The 24,448-nt window shown below is 35.9% G+C and overlaps 1 protein-coding gene and 1 long non-coding RNA gene across 4 annotated transcripts; one reads left to right on the top strand and one right to left on the bottom strand.

Annotated features, from left to right (window-relative positions):
- Positions 1-779: 779 nt before the first annotated feature.
- LOC147495827 (mediator of RNA polymerase II transcription subunit 28-like) lies at positions 780-23,459 on the bottom strand. 3 transcript variants are annotated; one of them, XR_015197750.1, is made up of 7 exons: positions 23,261-23,459; positions 22,739-22,810; positions 21,250-21,362; positions 21,036-21,138; positions 12,813-12,912; positions 11,335-11,473; positions 10,755-10,963 (listed from the first exon to the last, which is right to left on the bottom strand). XR_015197750.1 is itself a non-coding variant. In XM_086564544.1 (6 exons), exons 4-6 carry the CDS (start codon positions 3,719-3,721, stop codon positions 1,174-1,176), a joined length of 348 nt encoding a protein of 115 aa, XP_086420670.1. In that variant the 5' UTR covers positions 3,722-3,794; positions 21,036-21,108; positions 22,739-22,810; positions 23,261-23,421; the 3' UTR covers positions 780-1,173. The 3 variants fall into 3 exon arrangements, 2 of the variants coding, with proteins under 2 accessions (XP_086420670.1, XP_086420671.1); XM_086564544.1 differs by lacking the exons at positions 10,755-10,963; positions 11,335-11,473; positions 12,813-12,912; positions 21,250-21,362 and adding exons at positions 780-1,308; positions 1,453-1,565; positions 3,622-3,794 and having other exon boundaries at positions 21,036-21,108; positions 23,261-23,421; XM_086564545.1 differs by lacking the exons at positions 10,755-10,963; positions 11,335-11,473; positions 12,813-12,912; positions 21,036-21,138; positions 21,250-21,362 and adding exons at positions 780-1,308; positions 1,453-1,565; positions 3,622-3,794 and having other exon boundaries at positions 23,261-23,421.
- On the top strand, positions 14,715-19,551 carry LOC147495828 (uncharacterized). The gene is made up of 2 exons (XR_015197752.1): positions 14,715-18,339; positions 18,722-19,551. It is a non-coding gene; the product is annotated as an uncharacterized LOC147495828 (long non-coding RNA).
- Positions 23,460-24,448: the final 989 nt, after the last annotated feature.

Raw genomic sequence — 24,448 nt, 5'->3', positions numbered from 1 at the left:
AATGGGGTGGGTATGAGGGGCACTAAATGGGTATGGGGGCGGGTATGGAGAATTCCTGACTAGTCTCAAGCAACGATGGAGCAGGGATGGAAAATGGGGTCCCTGACCCGACCCGACCCAACCCAACCCAATTATTTATTTATTTATTTTTATTATTTATTTTCACTTGTATTCAAGTCAAACACAAGAACCCTCTTATGGAAAAATAACTCTCAAACCACTAGACCAAAGCCACTTTATACTATATGAAAGATATTAATTATTGGTTAGATACTTAGACTTAAATATTATTGAGCTAGAATATAGGTTTTGTAATTGCAAATTTAATTTACTACTTAGACTAATGTAAAAACTTAATAGTTTTTATTAAATGTCTAACATTTTTTTAGTACAATTAGTTAGTTAGGTGAGTATAATGAGTACAAGTCATGCATGATTTTTTTTTTTTTTCAAAATTGATTAATGGGGATGGTATGGGGACCCGGTACCCATACGGGGCGGGAATGGAGAATCCTTGACTAGTTGCATATTGCATTTGTCACCGCCACTGAACTGAAATGTTGCATTGGCAGCATCAGTACCATTAAACGAGATGTTGTGGTGGTACAGGACGATACGCTTGCATGGGTCATTTTTGTTTCGGAGATTTCTTTTGAGCTAAAAACAACTCCAATGCATGGCAACGAGAAAGAAGAACCCCAAACAAGTTACTATAGCAATCACCTAAGCAGTGCACAATTTTGAATGAAGGAAAAGAAAAAGAAAAGAACCACGTAGGAAGCACTACAAATCAACTTCCTCTTCATTGCGTATCTTACAATGGCTGCTACAATTTTTGGGGGTAAAGCTAGAAAACTGAACAAATTAAGGTTCCTGGAATATCATCCGCAATTTCGTAAAGACAAAATAAAGAAGTGAAATTATGAGTAGATTGTAGAGAGAGCCCGAGAGAACAAGGAACTGATATCCACATTCTTTCAACAGTAAGGAAGTCATGGAAAGCAATACTCATTTTGAAAAAGGGTATCTCTGTTCTTCTGTAGATGGGTTGTAGAAAGCAATACTCATTTTCCTTACAAGGAGTAGTTGGGTTATTCTGTTCTTTTTGCTGCTTGTTTTCTCCTCGTCTTTCTCATTTTCGAGAAATTTTGATTTGTTTAACCAAAGACAACTTTAAACCCTCTCCAACTCCGTAACGTGTTTACCCAGCTGTTCTTTCAACTCCGTTCTCCAACCTTGAATTAATTTTTCATGCCTCTTGATCAGCTCACTCTTAGTCTTCAACTCTTCTTCCATAGCTGAGATCTCCTAAGAAAATACAATAAAAAACGTCTTAAGGTACTCTGTAAGAGAAAAGGATGGTCCAACCAGAAAAATGTTGCTGCTGCCTACACAACCAGGAAAATGTTGCTGCTTCCTACAAAACGATTGCATTCATTTGACTTGGATTACCTTTCGGAGTGTCTCGACCTCGCTTGGATTCTCTTCTTGTTGCAAACCAATAAAATACAGTTGAAGCTTTTTAGCAGCTTCCATGAATTCTCTTGCGTGCCTTTCTACATCAACTGGAAGCAAAAAGATCACTATACCTAGCAATACATCTTTCTCTTACTGTAAAGGCAGAGGCATATTATGATGAACAAAAAAGACAGATACACTAAATGATGGAGAGGAAACACACTTTTTTTCAGGGGGGGGGTAGTTAAGTTAAGAACTAAGTACTCGGGTTGGGACTCTTGCCCTAGAGGTAAAAGTTTTTCAAGGAGTATCAATTGCATCTTTGAGAATAGAGGAACATCATACTCGTCTACGTTGTGTTAATTATACTTTTATTTTCATATTTTCTTTTATGATCGACTCCATGTTTATAGAAAAGTAACATTGACAGAGGCACAAATAGATTGGATAAAACAGACTGGTTTGCCTCCCAATATTTTTTTACCAACACGATTGGCCATGGTCTGTCAAACAAGTTCCTTAACAATAATTTCTGTTCTGTTTCTCAAGAAAAGTATTCATGAATATTGGGAATTCAGTCTTACATAATAGGGATTAGCCCAAAGAGTTGGTTATTATGACGTACAATCCTTTAGAATTATACTATTCGGTTCAGAGAACATATTATACTTTGTCTATTGACTTCTTATATCTCCACATCCTACTCGACATGGGATATCCGATGATGTATTTTCCATCATCATCAGACAAGACCGCATAGTCGTTTAAATCATTAGGTTCGCAGAGAACTGAATACCCTATTTAATTTTTAAATTTCTGCGGGTTGGTCGCTTACTGTATCGGTTCTCATTATTTTCCCCTATCTCATTTCATGCTATATCTACTTAATAACTCAGTTTGGAACTTGCATGAGCACACTTTGTATCAATGTAAATACATATTGCTTCACTAAGTAAATAGCCGCCTAAGTTAGCAATGAACATGCTTTGATTTTATACCATAATAGTTTGGACAACTTTTATGTAATGTTAATACTTTGAAAGATGACAATTCTCGCAGGTTCGTTGACCAACCAATCGCGATGAAATGGTGTTTGGCACAGATAACAATATTTTGAGTGCGAACAAAGAAAGCTTCTACATCCTAGAGCACATATTTGCAAGGCATATGTGTGGACAATTTAGGTTCAAAAGAAGTACTTCTAGATGTGATTGGGCGAATGATTGCACTAGGGATGAAAATTTTGTGCGTGCACCAAGAAAGGTTTTTCATCCCAGACCACTTTTCCACATGCAAATCAACCAAACGCCAAGCACCAAGGATTGAAGACTAAACAAGAATTAGCATGCTATATGTGCATATGAGCAAGAGCCTAAATCTAGAAGAAGTACTTCAATATGCGACGAGGCTAAGGAACACACTAGGGGGGAAGGTGCTAAATCTGAAGACTAGGTGTTGTAGCCATATTCAGGGATGTATCACATAGGTTCTAGGCCAAGAGATAAGGCCCAGACTACAGTATGTATTGAGCCAAGAGATAGGCCCAAGACCATACTAGGCCCCATGAGGTAAACCTAAGAGAGGGATATAAGATGGAAGAGGAGGAGAGGAAAAAGAGGAGGGCTAACAATGGAGGCATAGACGGGTGAGGAGAGAGAGGTGAACTACGGCGGCTTGATCCCGTGATGGGTACGTAGGCAACCGAATTGGTGCAGCCAATCCAAAATATAGAGTGAATTTGAGTAAAGTTAGGGATTCGCGAGATTCGCGGTAATTGCTTGCAACACTAGGCATATCACTAAACATCCAAATGTACAAACGCACATGGACAGCAGCACATACGAAGTTTTCATGCTCAAGTTCAAGATAGCCCTGCAGGTCTTCATTGTGTGACTCTTGCCGTTTTTATTTATTTATGTAATATCACATTAAAATTGGAAGTTTTGGCTTTCAGTTTTGCTTACGTAATTAAATTTTATTCATTTTACATGTAATTCCTTATGGTTTGTTAAACCCTATTCTTCTTAGAATTGTTTCTAGAACTCTTACAGTATCTTTTTAAAAACCAAGTAGCCATAAAAAGAGCGGAAGCACATTCAAATCCGGTATGCTACAATGAATTGAACCATAAGGACAATGTTATGTAAAAGTAGATACACTTACTTTGGTGAGTAGGATGAGGAGAACGATCGATAGCTTGGAGCTCACGAGCTGGCAAGCAAGGAAGAAGAGCAGCTTCTAATGCAAATGACATATTGATCATGTCTTGTTTTCATTTGTGGCGGTGGAACCTCTCGGCCGATCCTCCATCTCGCTTTTTATAGCCTCTGTGAGTTCTAATGCACACTCAATTAAACAGATAAAACCAGCATTAATTAATTTCCACCTCATTCTCAAAATAAACAATAATTTGGATTAAAAAACAAAATCCCAACTAGGTTTGTAATTTAATTGTAAAAACCTATTGTAAACAAACTAAACGTAACAAATGAAGACCTGTAATTGTAATTAACTTGATCAGGTAACAAGGCATTATTCTAAGGTTTAAGTATGTGATGACGTACCTTGTTCGAGAAGATTTTTGAGGATTTAAAATGAGAAGACCCTCTTCTCCTAGGCTGTGTTTGATTCAAGGAAAGTGAGGGAAAAGAAAGTATTTTCTTGGAAAGGAAAAATTCAGTTTGGTTCACTTTAAAATGGAAAACACGGTCAAAATCATTGAATTCAACTCCACTTTAAAATAAATCTTGGTTAACCATCCCAGTGCCAAGGTCTCTTTGTATTTAGCATCAAATCTTGGTGTCAAATACTTTTTTTTTTTCGATAACCTTGGTGTCAAATACTCAAATACATTAGAATATTTATTAGGGGTTTTTAGGTTTTGGTCCTCCTAATAATAGCATAATTAGGCTTTGGTCCAACAATGATCGTTTATTAAGTTTTGGTCCTCCTGACTGTGAGTTGACCGGCCTTAGTCAATCTCCTATAATTTTCCTATTACCCATAATACCCCTCCACGTGCCTTACACGTGAGTCATGAGTAAACATAAATTAGTTTTTGGTCCTTCTAAAAATATCTTCGTTTAGGTTTTGGTCTTTCTGCAGTAAAAGTTGCATAAATTAGTTTTTGGTCCTTATGAAAATATCTTCATTTAGGTTTTAGTCCTTCTGCAGTAAAAGTTGATGCCAAGACTACTGGGTCACGATGTAATTCTAAGCATAAGGAAGATAGTTCCAACATTTCGAAAGAAAAGAATGGGGAGACTATACTTGGCAGATGTAATAGATGTGAAGCACATACTCAAGGATTTGACTCGAAAGAAAACACTACCACTATATTTTGTAGAATCTTTAAGTCAGTGAAATTCTTTAAATATAAATTGTGGAAAATAAGTTAAGGCATTTATACAATTGACGAAACACATGTATGATGATCACACATGATTTTTTAATATCGAACCCAAAATAATTAACTGTTGCACTTCATTTTGCTACGATACCACACACCGCCTACAACAGGACAGAAGACAATTTTGCTGACATTTTGCTGTTGTTGTTGATCGTAACTTAGAGACGCGTACGATTTTTCACCTCTTTTTATACCCAAATCATATGTTCCAGTGGATGACCCTAAATGATACTCTCAACTTGACGGGTTCCAACTGGGAAACTACAACATAATTACGCTTTAATTTGTACTTAGCTTTCAATAACCCATAAGGCTTCCTTTTATAGGCAGGATTTTTCCAATGGGTATGTGGAATATACAATGTCTAGAGAGATCCCACTATCGAGACATTAAATGCCCATGCGTTTATACAATGATAGCCACTTACTATATCGCCTTTAATCACTTTAAGTGTAGCATCGTCTCAATACTGTGGAGATCCACCATTGACTTTTGACCATAATATCATCGGGCACATCTCTGGCCAAGGGAAGCCTCTTCCTTTGTTATGCATATACATCAAGGTTAGCCCCTTACTACGATTTTGTGTCTATATGATGCCTGCAGCATCTGGCATTTAGAAATTATTACTAAAAAATGGTAACCAACAACTTAAAAACTCATTGACTTTCCCCAAGAACCCAACGAGCCAAAGAGCCTGATCAACTTTTACTGCAGAAGGACCAAAACCTAAATGAAGATATTTTCAGAAGGACCAAAACCTAAACGAAGATATTTTCAGAAAGACCAAAAACTAATTTATGTTTATTCATGACTGACGTGTAAGGCACGTGGAGGGGTATTATGGATGATAGGAAAATCATAGGAGATTGACTAACGCCCATAGTTAGTCAACTCGGTTAACTCACAGTCAAGACCAAAACCTAATAAACGATTATTGTTTGACCAAAGCCTAATTATGCTATTATTAGGAGGACCAAAAACCTAAAAACCCCTATTTATTAATATTTAAGGTAGTTTACTCAGGGACACTCATGAAATTGCATTGGGCAACCCAAAAAAAAATATTACAAATTTGCCATTTTCTAGAAATATATATATTTTTTGTGTTGAGCACTCTCCAACTTATCAAGGTAACCTATTGCCAACCCTTTTGGCCCTTCACATTATATTGAATACTCAAGTTTCTCATTTACTCTTTTTACTATTTTCATACTCGATCAAAACCCAATTAAAACCCAAAATGGAATGAAGAAGAAGCATTTGAGATAATATAATGTTTGAGGTGCAACAACAAATTAAAAAAAATGAGAAAAAATATTGAAGGTGAAGAAGTTGCAATAAATGTTGAAGGTAAAAAAGTTGTAATTGAAAGTGAAAAAGTTACAATGGAAAATAATTTAAGTAATTTGAAATTGAAATATCATCTAATTTGAAATGGAAATATATATTTAATTGAAAATAAAAAAAAAATTAAGTCATTGAAAGTCCAAAATCACAATTGTAATGAGACCCAAATGACTTTATCATATCGTTGGGATGCACTTCCAATCAACACCATGAAGTCGTTTAAGTATATAGCGGAGCGGTTTAGGTATGTCATTTGAGCCCAAAGTCTCGGGTATTTATGATGGACGACATGGCCAGGGGTCGTTTGGGTATATAATAGAGTGGTCTGAGGACGTCGTTTGAGCCCAAAGTCTCATACGACATGGCCAGGTCGTGTAACGCGAAATTTACAGGGTAGACTATGTTGGAAGTTTTTGTGGCTATGCATATATGTATGTTTGTTAGTTTATGACGCGTATGAATTTATGACAGGTTTATGAAGTGTAATGTGAAATTTACAAGGGAGACTGTGTCGAAAAAAAATTGAGCGTTTTATTAAATTTATAGTAATAGTTATTTTGAGCCTTCAAATGTTGTAAGCATCGGTAGAAAGAGGAAGGTTTTGACATTTTGATATCGTCCAAACCAATGAACCAAATTTCCAAAAGTTTCATGAACGTTTTATAATAATATTTTTGTTTTCGTTTATTCCCACCGGAAACTTTTGTATAAATGAACATTTTAATAATAGTACGTTTTGTTTGCTTCTTCAATACTTTCCGAAAATTACACAAAAGTTTAGTAATTAATTAAATCTTTCTTTTTTTGGTCACCCTTGAAACATTCATCGAAGTAAAATTTTGGTTAGTTCCTTGGTCCAAAGCTCAAACTATCGCAACAAATATATCAAAATCTTTTGAAATCGAAATATGTCTCGTTCTCAATACATTTTCTTAGCATCGTACATTTGAGTAATATAATTGACTTTCCGTTCCTTGTCAACTAAGGTTTTCAAGGAATATTTAATTTGTTAATTACTCAACACATCTTTAAAGTCCAAATTGAGAATCCTTTCTGACAATATACAAATACATGAGTTTCATTTTAGTGAAAATATGGTACAAAAATGTATAATTTAAATCTCATTTAATTCTAACTTACTCGATCATTTTATTTTCTATGATTTCGTAACTTGTGTATTTTTAGGGTTTAGGGTTTAGTCGAGGTGCGCGTAAGCTGGCCCGGACACCCGTTTAGCAAAAAAAAATAATAATAACTTGTGTATTTTTCAATGCAATGGATTGAAGTCCTCTGAAAAGGTGGCCGGATTTGGCAAGTATGTCTACTCAATACTAGGTTTGTTTCTTTGCATGGATTAAATTAGGTTTCTACAATGCTATAAATTAAATGTACATCTATTCTAAATTAATTGAACTACTATTTTAGTTGTATATATAGCTAGGCATTCAACATTTGTGAGGAACTTATATGAGCTCGACAAATAATAAATTATCAAAATATATATAAAAAGAAAAAGAAAGAAGAGACTAGCTTAGCAGCTCCATAAACAAGAAAATAAGTATATCAAACTATGGGGAACCCTCTGAGAATTTAGATGTGGTTGTGAGATGGTGGTATGTACGTACCAGGAAGTAAAGGAAATAGGATAGAAATGAGAACAACGTGAAAGACAAGAATGTAACGACAAAGTACATACGTCCTTTTCACGTTGAAGGCCACAATAAAAGGTCAATCAATGGAAGATTAGAGTTAAGTATAGTTATAATTTAATTATCAACTCGCAAATCAATTAACTAAACATGAAAAGCAAAAGTTAATTATCTTTGAATTTTATTTAGGGTTCTGTTAGAGAAATTATAACCAAACAAATCAAAATAAAAAAGAGAAAGAATGGAATGTGCATTTAAATTTCTTTGAGAAAAATTGAGGGTTACATGGACCACTACATGCATTAGATTCTCAAGTAAACTTTATCACGAGGAGGGAAAAACTATTTACATTCTTGATTCTTATATAAGCTTGCTAAGTAATCAGTGCAACTCTGTTTATTTATCTCTCTTTTTACAAAAATTCAGCTCCTTTGATATCTTCTAACCTAGATAAAAATTGTTGTCAACGTTTTAAAAAAAATCAAACGACTCAGAAATGTCAAATTTCTGCAATCATCTTTTGCCAATGTTAATTAAAAATTATCAAACAAGGACCTTTTGTTTCTTAAGTATATTAATTACACCTCTAAAGACCTATTTTGACGCACATCTTGGACCATTTGATCCTGTATAGGTTAGTTTGACGTCCTTCTGAGTTCCTTATTATACCTCCCATACTTGATTTTTGGTCCATCATGGCAATTTCAGCATTAAGTTTCAATGTATCATCATGTATCATCATTTGACATGTTGTACCCCTGTTTTGGTTATTTTTCTTGTGTACTCCACCATAATGCCCAGCTGGCCAGTGGTATCCTTGAGAGCATTTGCAATGCAAGTCAAAATAATCCCCCCCTTATTCACTTCCACGGTGAAAAACAAGATGAAGTTGTGCAATACAAAAGTGAATAAAAAATCTCGGACGGGATGTTGGATTCCATCTGGAAGTTTTTTATCGAGACGGAATGTAACATCCCGTCTGGTATTTTGTCTGAAGTTAAAAAAAACTGACAAAAAATTGAAAAAACACGCTAGACGGAATGAAACATTCCGTCCGAAAAAAAAAATCGATTTTTAAAAAAAATTGCGAGGCGGGATGTTGGATTCGATGCGGTGAGTTTTGTAATCCAGACGGAATCCAACATCCCGTCCGAAGTTAACTAGTCAGTCACTATATCGGTGGAATGTTTCACCTTGATTTGAGTTGGGGAATAAAATCACGCGTTTTACACCCTTACATTGCACAACCATTTTCCAACCAAACCGGTGACTATAGTCACAAACCCCCCAAAACCCCTCAGATTGGGAATGCTCTAGGCGACAACTCTCCTTGATCATTTGTAAGTTTGCTTCAGTAGGTAAACCCCATCCCCCATATAATTTATAACTCTTTTTCTAACAGTTTGCCAAGTCTACCCCTATAATTTTCTAGCTATAATAATTTAAACATGAACAAACGACTAATAACAAATTGAGCATTCCCTGTATGATGGCGGCCTTTGTAATGTTAAGGTAGTACCATGGTGGTTTCTCTACCCCTGTTAGTTAATAATCAAAATTACTAACTACAAACCTACAATCACTTTGTTCAAATCATGTCTTAGACAACGTTTTAGTCCTGATAGCTTGCAATTCCTGGAAGAGGAACGAGTTCAAGTAGTGATCATGTGTACGCTAGTAACACATTTCCTTCACTATTCCTAATCATATATCCCTCTAATTATTCTTAGCCGTTAAATCCAAAACATCTAACCTCAAAGAATAATTAACGGTAAATCGGAAACTGGATGTAACACTGCAATGAACTAACCTCATAGAATAATTAACGGGAAATCGAAAACTGGATGTAACACTGCAATGAACTAACCTCAAATAATAATTAACGGGAAATCAGTAACTGGATACAAGTGCATTGAACTAATTAACCTTAAAGAATAATTAACAGACAATTAAAAACTGGATGCAAATGCATTCAATAAACCTCAAAGAACAATTAACGGAAACTCAGAAACTGGATACAAATGCATCAAACTAACCTCAAAGAATAATTAACAAGAAATCAAAAACTGAATGGAACTAACGTCAAGGAATAATTAACGACAAATCGGAAACAGGATGCCAATGCATGGAACTAATCTCAAGTGCGTTATTATTATTATTATTTTATGGAGTGTAATTTTCATGTTGCAAGAAATTTGGAGAAGTGACCAATGTAATATTCATATATCATAAATGGATCTAACTACATAGTTCAAATATTTTTTAGAATAATTTAATATAACGACACCCGTTCGTAGGACGGGTTCGAAAGCTAGTTGTTGTATTACGGATTTACGGTATTACCTTCTACAAGTATGCGAACCGTGCTACGCATCGGTGTTGTTTTAAGTCTTTAAACCTGTCGCTCGCTCTAATATCTCTCGGGTAGTATGATTTTATGAATTCTAGTTCTAATCTAAAAAACAATATAAAAATATTATGAAGTGTTGAATATAATTTCAGTGTCAGTTAAAAAAGGTTTCTAAATTATTTTAAATAATATGAAACTAATTCTAATTTCAGTAAAGTGAGTTTTTTGTAAATTGTTTAAAAAAGAGAGCTATTAGAATAATTAAGTGAGATGGTTCTAAAATCATAAAATAAAAATATTAGAAATACATTGTTCGGTTGAGAAGTGTGCCTCTTAAAGTCTCGGCTATCATATAGTGTAGAGATGCCTAATCTCAAGTTGGGCACGGATTTCCACTGAGTAGAAGAACTACACATTGTGTTATTTGGTTTAGCAAACAATGCACGCACACTGTTAGGTTGAGATAGTTATGATGAGTACTTCAATTCACTATTGATTTGATTTTGTGGAATTAGTAGGGATTTTGTGAGTCTGCATATACAATTAAAGGAAGACGATACCTGAAACTTCAAAACTTAGTAACAATAATTCATTAGAGTTGTCAAACTTCACAACTAGTTACTTCAATGGAAAATTAATATTACAATGCTTGCTGACGGTGTGTTCAGTCAGAATCAATGGAATGACCATAAACATGAGCGTCTCTTGCTTCAAATTTACAAATTTATGGAAGATACGGATCTCAACCTAGGAAAAAACAAAGATAAATAATTTAAGAAAAAAAAATGGAAGTTGAAGTGCTACTTATCAGAGAAAGGTTGTATCCTAAAACAGATATTTAAATTAAATAACAGTTAGCGAATGCATATGAAATCAACAATCAACTTGTCATATTAATGACAAATGATGTAATTCAACAATGCTTAAACAGTGGGTATCATTACCGGAGTGAAACTTGGTTATGAGTAGGTCGGTCAACTAGACAGCAACAAAAGCAATGATCACTAGCTAATTCACTAGGATGTATGCACTAGGTCTAGGATGTGTCGCATACATTAAATCCAATGCAAATATTAATAGATGAAAATATGGTAACAAGAGAGAGAGAGAGAGAGGACCTTCATCTGAAACAAAATTAAGAGTTCTTTTTCTCTGCGTCAAGATTTCTCCATGGATTTAGCGCATCCCTGATAGCTTGAGCTTCTGCAGAATTTTCCCAAGCTCGTTTCTCCGACTCCAAAACAGTTACTTTATCATCTGCACAACAGAGAATATCGATCAGATTTCAAATTCTGATCTTGTCTCTCAAGTTACCGTCAACCCTAAAAAGCTGTTCTAGTTCTCATAACATAACATCAAGATAACATGAAAAATCAGGCAAGTACTTTAGATAGTCGGGTCTCTTAAGTTATCATCAACTACCGAAAGCCAATACATATCTCCTAAGAAAACAATAAGACTATGCCTTTCAAAACAACACCACAAGCTTCTTCTAAATATGAAAACACCAACACAAAATACACTAACAACATTGCTTTTTTTTGGGGGGGGGGGGATTGGGATGGGATTGGGATTGGTTACCTTACTTGTTGCAATGATCTTTTAGGACTTACCCCCCATCCCTCCTTTTTAAATAGGGAAATTAGACATGACAGATTTCTAACAACAATCAATCATGTGGCGGTGTGAAAAGGCGTATGTGTATCTAATTCAATCATCTTTCAACTATTAGTATGGGTAAGCATAAAGATGCGTAAATGAATATGTTGCGTTTTAGTTGTTATAATCAACACACATTAAATACCTTTGAGGGCCGGTTCTTGCATTTCTTTCTCCCTTGCTCATTTCATTGTCAAAGGAATGCCCTTTTTTCAATTTTTCAATAAAACAATGACAAGTCCGAAAGCAAGAGGAAATGAAGTCGTCAGAGCGAGAATCGAGGTCGTCGTCGTCGACTCGTTCTCAGAACAACAACAAGAGCAGTAATCACCAGTGTTTTGAAGAAGTATGTGTCCTCTATGACTTTAAATTGAGTTCGGTGTTTCAAGAACGGGAAGCGGTTTTAAACAAAAGCAGCTGTCTAAGACTTTGAATTCTCATATAGTCTTAGTTTATAGTCTGTAGCGATACGAAACTGCTGTAAGAGCGGGTAGAGCAGTAGGATGGCACATCCAAATTACTTGTGTTGACAATTAAAATGTCCACTTAAGATCCCCCACACCAAACACCAAGCCAAGCAGTAGATAAATATGGAAACTGATAAAGTTTCTTTAAGTGCAGCACCAAATTAGGCCATAGACATCGTTGAAGATGATCTAAATAGACAAACTAATGAAAAACCCCGAGTCGCAAACCCGCAAAAGTAGACATATATAACATTAATTCAATTAAATAAAGGCTTAGGGGTTATATAACCAACTACAAGATAGAAAACAAAAATGACAAGAGAAAATACTAAATATAAAAATAAAAAAGGTCAGAGATAAACTACAATACAGCAAGCGAATAAAGCATATGAAGTTAAATTGAGAAAAGTTACATTTACTACATATTAAAGGGAAAAAGGGAATGGGTGTTGGAAAAGGAAAGCTCTCACACAGAAACCAGTTTTGACCATGAAGAGTTCCATTGAAGCTCCAATCATTGCTGATATCACTCCTATTTTCACGTACCAGCCCAAAAACTTCATCTCCCTCCTGTTTTAAGATTAAAAAAACCAAATAATAATAATAAGATTAAAAAAAAAATTTTGAAGAAATGAAGATTTACATATATGTTAGGGCTTGATTGATTTTTTGAGATTTCAAAGCCCAACTTAGGCCCATTCAAATTTGGGCTTTATTAAGTTGAGAGTCCAAATGGAATCACATCGTCACTCGTTTTTTTTTTTTTTTTTTTTAATTTAGAGGTTATGGCTGACCTCAACCTGTATTAGAAGAAAAACGGGGATATATAGTTCCTATTCTATCTTCCTCTATGATATGGTGTAACTTTTCATCTAGAGGAAGTGAAAATAAAACAACACCTAGCGATCTATACATTTTTGAAAGGTAGTCGGCTGCCCAATTTCATTCTCGAAAGATATGACTAAAAGAGCATTTAACAAATGTGCAAGTAATACTTCTACTACAAGCAACCATATTAGAACAATACCATGGGCTACGCTCACTCCCTTTCAAAATGTTTATGGCTCCCAGAGAGTCAGAATTGACTTCCAGATTTTCTATACCCATCTCTTGGGCCTGCTTAAGCCCAACTGCAATGGCTTGGATTTCCTGATGTATGACTGAGTTCCTTGACGAAAGCAACCCGCATATAACGAACAACATTCCCCAAGCTATCTCGTATAGTCCCTCCATACCCACTTCTATTTTGCTGGACCGAACCATCAGTATTGAGCATGTAAGCTACCTGTTCCGCTGACTTCCACCTACACCAAAGAACTTCCTGAGGTTTGAAGTTCATTTGCAGTCCCAACCTATCAACAAGAGCTCGGAGAGAGTAAGAGGCTTTGACCTCTAACAGATTTTTCTGAATGTACAGCTTCATTGTGGCCATAATCCTTGAGGTTAGTTGTTGGGGCGTCAACAAGATCTTCTTCTTCCGTCTGTTCCTTTCGCACCAGATTTCGTGGACAGTAGCTCCAATAAAAGCTTTAATGATATCGGCACAGGTGATGTTTTGCCGACATAACTTGAAAATACTATACCATTCAGAAGAGGAGTCTTTGACAAGCTCCCCTAGTCTAAGATTGTTTTTTACAGAGGCCCAGACCTGTTTAGAGTAGTGACAGTCGAAGAATAAATGCTTTGAGTGCTCCGAAGATATACCTGCAGAGAGACCGTGATTGAGAGAAATGCAAGGTCTTCTTCTCTATCAAGCGATCTTGAGTGGGGAGACAATTTGAGAACAATTGACACAAAGTAAACAAGAATTTTGGGATAGAGAGCTTTCCCCAGACCACTCTGTACCATTTTACCTGTTGTCTCTCTTTTCGCAGAACTGCATACCTGATTTTATCGAGAATTCTCCCGAAGCTACTTTCGGTGGCCAAATAACCTCGTCTTTGTCTAGATAACAATTCACTTCCGTACCCAAGATGAGATTTTTCAAGGAACTGTCCGAGATAGATGTCACCAGAGAGGACCAGTTACCTTGAGACAAAATATCACTCACCTTTGCATCCTTTAGTAAGCTTAAATGAGTTTTCGCCATCTTTGATTGATTCAAAGCAGTTGACTTGAGCACCATGGGTCATGCCAGAAGAGGGTGTTAGTCCCGTCTGCTATAACATATCGGACATTTCCGAGTAATGTTCCGATGCTTCAGTATCCCCCTCCATACCCAAAAGCAGCTTGCCGGTGTTTTCATAGTCCAAAAGTAGATCGCTTTTATCCATTGGCTCCATGTCCGGTTTAACCACGTTGATCCATCCTTCTCGCCTAATCTAAAAAATCAAAGCCAAGAAGTAAGCGCTTTGTTCCAAGTTCGCATCTATCATACCCAAGTCCACCTTGCTCCTTAGCATACCTCAATACTTCATGGCTGGCATGATGCATCTTCCTTGTCATATTGGGGCCAGACCATAAAAAACGGTTGCAAATCTTAGATACATTGTCCAAAACTTTCTTTGGTAAAACAAAGGTTTTGGACCAGTAGACTTGAAAGGATGAGAGAACTGACTAGATAAGTTCAAGTCTACCGGCCCTTGACAAGGATATATTCTTCCAATTAGAGATACGTGAAGTCAATCTCTGTACCAAAGGTAGACAATCTCGTATACCTAGCCTTGAAGAAGAAGTGGTAGACCAAGATATATAAGAGGCGGAGATATAAAAGGTATACCCATAGCATTAGCCAAGTCCAATTCTGCTACATGAGACATACAACCAACCAACAGAGATGATTTATCTGAGTTGATATTCAAACTTGTGAAGAGCGCAAACTGTACAAGAATTTCCTTTATTGCAAGAATAGAAGCCATATCTCCTTTGCAAAAAAGCATAGCATCGTCCGCAAAAAATAAGTGAGAGATACTTTCAGCTTCAGGCATTTAGAATGCGGATGAATGTGTCCAGCATAGAGAGCTTAATTTAGAAGGCCAGAGAGCACCTCCATCACCAGGACAAATAGATACGGTGAAATTGGGTCGCCCTGCCGAAGTCCTTGTTCACTTTCAAAGAATCCTTCAGATGTTCCATTGATGTTAATGGAATAAGAAGGGGTGGTGAAACACATCGATAGCCATTCTATAAAGAGGAAACCCAAATCTCTGCAAAATCATACCCATAGCTTCCCAATTGATTGAATCAAAAGCCTTATTTATGTCTATCTTGATTGCACAATTCCTAGTGCCAAATTTCCTGGTGTAACCTCGTATAAGTTCATGCGCAAGTTTAATATTATCTTGAATGTTCTTGCTTGGTACAAAGGCAGACTGAGCCGAAGAGGTTAAGAGTAACATATATTCCATCATCCTACTTGTTAGAAGTTTGGCCACACATTTGTAAATAGTGTTACAGCAAGCAATGGGCCTGAATTCATCAACCTTTAAAGGTGCAAGATTTTTTGGAATCAAGCAAAGAAGGGTGGAGTTTACACCTCTTGATTTCCAAGATACCAAAATCCTTGTTCAATCTATTTGCACTCTAAGGTGGCAACTCCTGAAGTTTAAGCTGCTCCAGAAACCGAGGATTACAAAAGGGTGGAGAAGAAGAACCCACCAGATTTCTATAGAAGGATATGAAAGCCTTAGCAACATTAGACTGTCCCTCCTGCTAATTTCCTTGAGTATCCAAAATAGACCAAATGTTGTTCCTTGTCTTCTTTTCCTTTACCTGCTCAATACTGATGGTTCGGTCCAACAAAATGGAAGTGGGTATGGAGAGACTATACGAGATAGGTTGGGGAATATTGTTCGTGCTTATGCAGGTTGCTCGTCAAGGAACTCAGTCATACATCAGGAAATCCAAGCCATTCCAGTTGGGTTTATACAAGCCCAAGAGATGGTTATAGAAAATCTAGAAGTCAATTCGGACTCTCAGGGAGCCATAAACATTTTGAAAGGGAGTGAGCGCAGCCCATAGTATTGTTCTACTATGGTTGCATGTATTATAAGTATTACTCGCACATTTGTTAAATGCTCTTTTAGTCATATCTTTCGAGAATAAAATCGGGCAGCCGACTACCTTTCAAAAATGTATAGATCGCCAGAAAAAGGTGTTGTTTTATTCTCACTTCCTCTAGATGAAAAGTTACACCATATCATAGAGGAAGATAGAATAGGAACTATGTATCCCCGTTTTTCTTCTAATACAGGTTGAGGTCAACCATAACCTCTAGATTATTAAAAAAAAAAAAGTGATGAGTGACGATGTGATTCCATTTGGACTCTCAACTTAATAAAGCCCAAATTTGAATGGGCCTAAGTTGGGCTTTGAAATCTCAAAAAATCAATCAAACCCTAACACATGTAAATCTTCATTTCTTCAAACTTTTTTTTAATCTTATTATTATTATTTGGTTTTTTTTTAATCTTAAAACAAGGGAGTGAGAGGGAGAGGGAGATGAAGTTTTTGGGCTGGTACGTAAAAATAGGAGTGATATCAGCAATAATTGGAGCTTCAATGGAACTCTTCATGGTCAAAACTGGTTTCTGTGTGAGAACCCTCCTTTTCCAACCCCCCTTCCCTTTTTCCCTTTAATATGTAGTCAATGTAACTTTTCTCAACTTAACTTCATATGCTTTATTCACTTGATGTATTGTATTGTAGTTTATCTCTGACCTTTTTTTTTTATTTTTATATTTAGTATTTTTTCTCTTGTCGTTTTTGTTTTCTATCTTGAAGTTGGTTATATACTCCTAAACCTTTATTTATTGGAATTAATGTTATATATGTCTGCTTTTGCGGGTTGGCGACTCAGGGTTCTTCATTAGTTTGTCTATTTAGATCATCTTCAATGATGTCTATGGCCTAATTTGGTGCTGCACTTAAGGAAACCTTATCAGTTTCCATCTTTATCTACTGCTTGGCTTGGTGTTTGGGGCGGGGGATCTTAAGTGGACATTTTAATGGTCAACACAAGTAATTTGGATGTGTCATCCTACTGCACTACCCGCTATTACAGCAGTTCCGTATCGCTACAGACTATAAACTAAAACTATATGAGAACTCAAAGTCTTAGACAGCTGCTTTTGCTTAAAACCGCTTCCCGATCTTGAAACACCGAACTCAATTTAAAGTCATAGAGGACACATACTTCTTCGAAACACTTGTGATTACTGCTCTTGTTGTTCTACGAGAACGGAGTCGACTGACAGCCTGACCTCGATTCCTGCTCCTGACAGCTTCTTTTCCTACTGCTCGAACTTGTCATTGTTTCATTGAAAAATTGAAAAAAGGACATTCCTTTGACAATGAAATGAGCAAGGGAGAAAGAAATGCAAGAACCGGCCCTAAAAGGTATTTAATGTGTGTTCGGCGTAACAGAGGAACTGCAACAGAAGTATTTACAGTACCTTACGCTTACCCATACTAGTAGTAGAAAGATGATTGAATTAGATACACATACGCCTTTCCACACCGCCACATGATTGATTGTTGTTAGAAATCTGTCATGTCTAATTTCCCTATTTAAAAAGGGATGAGGGGTAAGTCCTTAAAGATCATTGCAACAAGCACGGTGACCAATCCCTCCCAAAAAAAAAAAACAATGTTCTTAGTGTATTTTGTGTTGCTTTCATATTTAGAAGAAACTTGCGGTGTTGTTTTGAAAGGCATAGTCTTACTGTTTTCTTAAGAGATATGTATTGGCTTTCGGTAGTTGATGATAACTTAAGAGACCCGACTATCTAAAGTACTTGCCTGATTTTTCCTGTTATCTTGATGTTATGTTATAAGAACTAGAACAGCTTATGAGGGTTGACGGTAACTTGAGAGACACTACTGAAGCTAAAATACAGTCCTGATTTCTCTGTTGTGCAGATGATAAGTAACTGTTCTAGAGTCGGAGAAGCGAGCTTGAGAAAATTCCACATAAGCTCAAGCTATCAGGAATGCGCTAAATCCATGGAGAAATCTTGACGCAGAGAAAAAGAACTCTTAATTTTGTTTCAGATGAAGGTCCTCTCTCTCTCTCTCTCTTGTTGCCATATTTTCATCTATTAATATTTGCATTAGATTCAATGTATGCGACACATCCTAGACCTAGTGCATACATCATAGTGAAATTAGCTAGTGATCATTGCTTCTGTTGCTGTCTAGTCGACCGGCCTACTCTGGCCGGTCATAACCAAGATTTCACCCGGTAATGATACCCACTGTTTAAACATTGTTGAATTACATCATTTGTCATTAATATGACAGGTTGATTGTTGATTTCATATGCATTCGCTAACTGTTAGTTAATTTAGATATCTTTGTCAGAATACATCCTTTCTCTGATAAGTAGCACTTCAACTTCCATTTTTTTTTTCTTAAATTATTTATCTTTGTTTTTTCCCAGGTTGAGATCCGTATCTTCCGTAAATTTGTAAATTTGAAGCAAGAGACGCTCAAGTTTAAGGTCATTCCATTGATTCTGACTGAACACACCGTCAGCAAGCATTTGTAATATTAATTTTCCATTGAAGTAATGAGTTGTGAAGTTTGACAACTCTAATGAATTATTGTTACTAAGTTTTGAAGTTTCAGGCATCGTCTTTCTTTATTTGTATCTGCAGACTCATAAAATCCCTACTAATTCCACAAAATCAAATCAATAGTGAATTGAAGTACTCATCATAACTATCTCAACCTGACAGTGTGCGTGCATTGTTTGCTAAACCAAATAACACAATGTGCACTTCTTCTACTCAGTGGAAATCCGTGCCTAACTTTAGATTAGACGTCTCTACACTATATGATAGCCGAGTCTTTAAGAGGCACACTTCTCAACCGAACAGTGTATTTCTAATATTTTTATTTTAAAATTTTAGAACCACCTCACTTAATTATTCTACTAAGCTCTCTCTTTTTTAAACAATTTACAAAAAACCCTTTCACTTTACTGAAATTAGAATTAGTTTCATGTTATTTAAAATAATTTAGAAAACCTCTTTTACGACACTGAAATTATATTTATCGAGACATTAAATGCCCATGCGTTTATACAATGATAGCCACTTACTATATCGCCTTTTTCACTTTAAGTGTGGCATCGTCTCAATACTGTGGCGATCCACCATTGACTTTTGACCATAATATCATCGGCATATCTCAAGCCAAGGGAAGCCTCTTCCTTTTTTATGCATATACATCAAGGTTAGCCCCTTACTACAATTTTGTGTCTTTATATACATCCGCCTGCAGCATCTGACATTCAGAAATTATTACTAAAAGATGGTAACCAACCACTTAAAAACTCGTTGACTTTCCCCAAGAACCCAACGAGCCAGAGAACCTGATCAACTTTTACTGCAGAAGGACCAAAACCTAAATGAATATATTTTCAAAAGGACCAAAAACTAATTTATGCAACTTTTACTGCAGAAGGACCAAAACCTAAACGAAGATATTTTCAGAAAGACCAAAAACTAATTTATGTTTACTCATGACTCACGTGTAAGGCACGTGGAGGGGTATTATGGGTAATAAGAAAATTATAGGAGATTGGCTAACTCCCATAGTTAGTCAACTCGGTCAACTCACAGTGAAAACCAAGATAAAGCTGTGCAATGCAAAGGTGAATAAAAAATCTCGGACGGGATGTTGGATTCCGTTTGGAAGTTTTTTATCGAGACGGAATGCAACATCCCGTCTGGTATTTTGTCTGAAATTAAAAAAAAAACTCAAAAAAAATCGAAAAAACACACAAGACGGAATGAAACATTCCGTCCGAAAAAAAAACCGATTTTTAAAAAACAAAACACACGAAACGTGATGTTGGATTCCGTCTGGTGAATTTTGTAATCCATACGGAATCCAACATCCCATCCGAAGTTAACAAGTTAGTCACTATCTCGGTGGAAGGTTTCACCTTGATTTGAATTGGGGAATAAAGTCACGCGTTTTTCACCCTTGCATTGCACAACCATTTTCCAACCAAACCAATGACTATAGTCACAAACCCCCCAAAACCCCCTGCATTGGGAATGCTCTAACTGACAACTCTCCTTGACTTTTGTAAGTTTTGCTTTGTAGGTAAACCCCCATCCCTCATATAATTTATAACTCTTTTTCTAACAGTTTGCCAAGTCTACCCCTATAATTTTCTAGCTATAATAATTTAAACATGAACAAACGACTAATAACAAATTGAGCATTCCATGTATGATGGCGGCCTTTGTAATGTTAAGGTAGTACCATGGTGGTTTCTCTACCCCTGTTAGTTAATAGTCAATTACTAACTACAAACCTACAATCACTTTGTTCAACTCATGTCTTAGACAACGTTTTAGTCCTGATAGCTTGCAATTCCTGGAAGAGGAACGAGTTCAAGTAGTGATCATGGGTACGCTAGTAACACATTTCCTTCACTAGTCCTAATCATATATCCCTCTAATATTGCCACATCTAGCTCCACCAGATAATACTCCATCTAGGTTGAGCTTCACCATAACCCTCTTTAGGTTTTGTCCATGTTGAAGTAAATGTGACCCAGATTTGGGCAACTAGTCTCCTAACATGTTGTTATTCTGTCATTTTTTTGTGTAAGTACCAAGCAAGATAATAGTACCTCTTGAAGGTATTCTTGTTATATCTTTAATATCCTAGTGGTTCGAACTCACCACTTGCAAAACAATTTAGTCAAGTGGATAATTCAATTTTGGGTGTTGTACCTGTTACACCGTGACCTACAGCAGCAGGAGTATTTGGCACCACCCTTATCAGACGACCATGACCTCCCCAATTCTGCGAAATTAGCTATCCCACAGGAGTTAGCTAAGGACACAAAAATAAAAGGTAACAAAATGAAGATCCAACTTAATGCATACGCAGTAAGTGTTGTAACAGAATAACATAACGGAAAAATAGCTATAAAATGAAACTCACAAACTATTAGAGGACAAAAACAAACGGCTAACACCTCAAGAGCTGTACAGCTCATTATGAAATTTCGTCAATTATGTTCCAACTATAAACTCCAAACAGCGGTCAGCCTTCACCTTCAAATGAAATCATCCATATGATTTACAGAAAATAATCCTAAATTTCTTTTGCTGGAATACAATCTGGCAACTTATACCAGTAGATCAATGGTTTATTTCATGAAAAGAGTCTAAGAGTTAAACTTTCCCCAACAAAAAGTTCTCCTACCACATTCTATCCATAGGCTCCAAAGTCTAAACAATTGAGGGGCTCCACCTCCCAACAAGTTTGTCCACATTAATCACAACAGTAATCTTAACTTCTACTAGAGTACCTCTCATGGGTGTGATCCTCTACTCTATTTATAAATCATCACACAAAATAAATAAGTTAGAGCCTTAATTTATTCATCACTGGATAACCAAGTAAAGAACATTATACAATTAACCACCCCTTGAATTCAAATTAAGAAAACAAGTTTAATTACCATCACAAATACCAAAAAATTATAGATTAATCATATTCCCATGTATGTACATTTGCCACAGCAGCTTTAACACTAAGAGCAAGCTTAAAAGAAGTCATATAATAAAAACCAAACTCCAAGAAACCAATTTCAGAACTAACACACCAACTTCCTTTTACCAAACAACAGTCAAAACATTAACTTAAAGCTCCATGCATAATCAAGTTTGATGGGTGTTTAGTGAGTTCTTATCTCTTCTCACCCGACATCAGTTTTTGAGGGGTATAGGGTGGTAGTAAGTTTGTTTCTTTCCGCCGATATTTTGGAACTGTCAGTAGGTGGAATTAATTGTCTTAGTTGTATGTGATTGATAGCCTTGGAACTTTTAATACTAAATTAGAGAGGCTTAAATAAGCTAAAATTTACAAGTGTCTTGTCGACATAAGCTCTTGGTATTATAATTAATGAGGGACCCTCTTATTTCAATCGGAGAGATTTTTTTTAGTGAGGATCAGAAGAGGTTTGAGTATCTGTCTGAAGTTATTTATTTTTTATCTACTTTGTGTTTAGCTTAACCATGAATGAGATCTTTCTAATTTTTTGTATGTTTATAAATTCTTGTTTTTGAACTGATTGATGGTTTTTTTTTTCAACTAATTATGCTACAGTTAGAATCAACTTTTAATATGTGGTGTTTCTGATGGATTGAAAACCATCGATGGAAAATCTATTTTCTTGGAAGTAAAATTTACCATGACTTTCATTGAAACATATTTTCCTCTGGTCAAACTCAATCCAGTTTCTTAAAAGTTTTCAGACAGTTCAAGGTCCAATGAATTTTACTGCATTATGCATATTTTCAATTGATGGTTAGAAGAAAGAAAAGCATCCCACAATATTCATGTGCGCCATCAGCGCACTTAAAGATCACATGGTGCACAAATAGAGATTTTATAACAACAAACTATGAGAAGTTGATATGCAGACCTGTAGATAAAGCAGTGGTATTCCAGCAGCAACAGACACTAAAACTTTGTCTTCTGTTAGTAAAGGCTTGAACTGCAAAACAGAAAAAATAAAAAAAATCTAAATGTTAACTGGTTTCCCTGGGGGAGAATCTGGGGAACTGAATTATTTTGGTTTCCCTGCCTAAAATTTTAGAGCCCCCTACCCCCCTGTCTTTCTCTTGAATATAAGTCCTTGGTTTCTTTCCAGGTAGTAAGATCGTATTTGTTTTATCAAGGGTATTGCATTATTGTTAAATTAATATTGGATATTATAAATCAGTTAACTGTATGTATTTATTCCGATTCTTTGGTTGAGAAGGAGCTTAGGAATTAAAGCCTTTTTTATATTTTTTTCCTGCGTTTGAGTTGGTGGTTTGATTGGAAAATTTCTAGGTTACATGGACACGGCAATATCTAAAATAAATATGTGTCGACACAGCTAAATGCGTGCACGAGTAAAGAACCCACAAACGACTATAAAAAATAGTAAATGATGAAGAACCTGTTTTCAACGATCTGGTTTTCTTTGATGAAGAAGACACGATCTGTTTTCGATGATGAAGAAGAACCTGGTTTTCTTCTTTCTTTGGTAGGTGTGGTTGTATTTTTGAGAAGAGGTAGGGTTTGTATGTTTACTGGGCTTGGGCCTTGTTTAATTGAGCTTTCACTTTTCTGTTTTTCAGGTAATGAAACATCTACACGTGGAAGGAGTTTTCTGAAGACAGAAGAAGGACCCGTGATATCTAATTTATCTTCATTTTGTACAACAAAATAAAATAAATAAAGAAATGGCATATTGCATTTTTCACTTACTTACTTCCATCTTTGTTTTACTTCCAGCTTAATTACAGCATTTATAGTATTTTTGGTTTAATACCGTACTAAATTTTAGTAATTTATAAATTTTATATCTATTAAAAAAATTAATTAATTATTCCTATGAGAAACTCTCAAATCTTAGGAAGGACAATGTAACACGCACTCGCCCACATAAATATTTCATAGATTATGTTTGAAGTATTCGTTTAAATTTGAGAATTTAGTCATGCATTTGACATTGTAGATCGTTGGAGAATTACAAGGGAAGTGTTTACCTAAATATTGAGCATTACAATTTTCAATTTTTAGTCCACTATTAAGCTTGAGACTAAATATAAGGCGCATTATTACTAAATTCATTCCATCATTGAGCACTTGAAAAGTTTACCTATTTAATAAGTATGGTAACAGCTCTGTTTTAGTCCATAATTTGGCACTTGTCTGGCATTACAGTTTATATTTTTGTTTTTTCCTGAATGTGAAAAATGTTAGAGAAACGTAAAATATATTATCCGTATGTTCCAAACAAGATTTTTTTGTAAACTACTGTTAAAAAACCAAAATTCTATAGCAACCGAATCTTTTGAACCGAATTTGTGAACACACTGACGTGGCACTCATCAGGCAGGGGGTGCGTGTGTATTGGTCAAAGAAGTACTGAAAATCAAGGTCTCTCTGCTTGTCACGTCAGTGTGTTCACAAATTCGGTTCAAAAGTGTGAGTTGCTGTAGAAACACTCGTTAAAAAAAGGTGTCTGTGAAGTTTTGGATGAAGCAAACTGGTTTCCCTGCCTAAAATTTTAGAGCCCCCTACCCCCACGGTCAAAACTAGTGGAACAGTTGTAAAGGTTAAAAAACACGTACCCGACGGT

This window comes from Coptis chinensis, chromosome 6 (genome assembly GCF_015680905.1).
Source record: "Coptis chinensis isolate HL-2020 chromosome 6, ASM1568090v1, whole genome shotgun sequence".
NCBI classification, from domain to species: Eukaryota; Viridiplantae; Streptophyta; class Magnoliopsida; order Ranunculales; family Ranunculaceae; genus Coptis; species Coptis chinensis.
Note: the sequence above shows the minus strand (reverse complement) of the source record. Positions and strands in the feature narration are given on the sequence as shown.

Excerpts from the sequence above, each read along its gene's own strand:
- LOC147495827 (XM_086564544.1), bottom strand. The coding sequence starts at position 3,721 with ATGATCAATATGTCATTTGCATTAGAAGCTGCTCTTCTTCCTTGCTTG. Across the intron at positions 1,566-3,621 it reads TCCTCATCCTACTCACCAAA|TTGATGTAGAAAGGCACGCA; the intron begins GTAAGTGTATCT and ends TTTTGCTTCCAG. Across the intron at positions 1,309-1,452 it reads AGGTCGAGACACTCCGAAAG|GAGATCTCAGCTATGGAAGA; the intron begins GTAATCCAAGTC and ends GTATTTTCTTAG.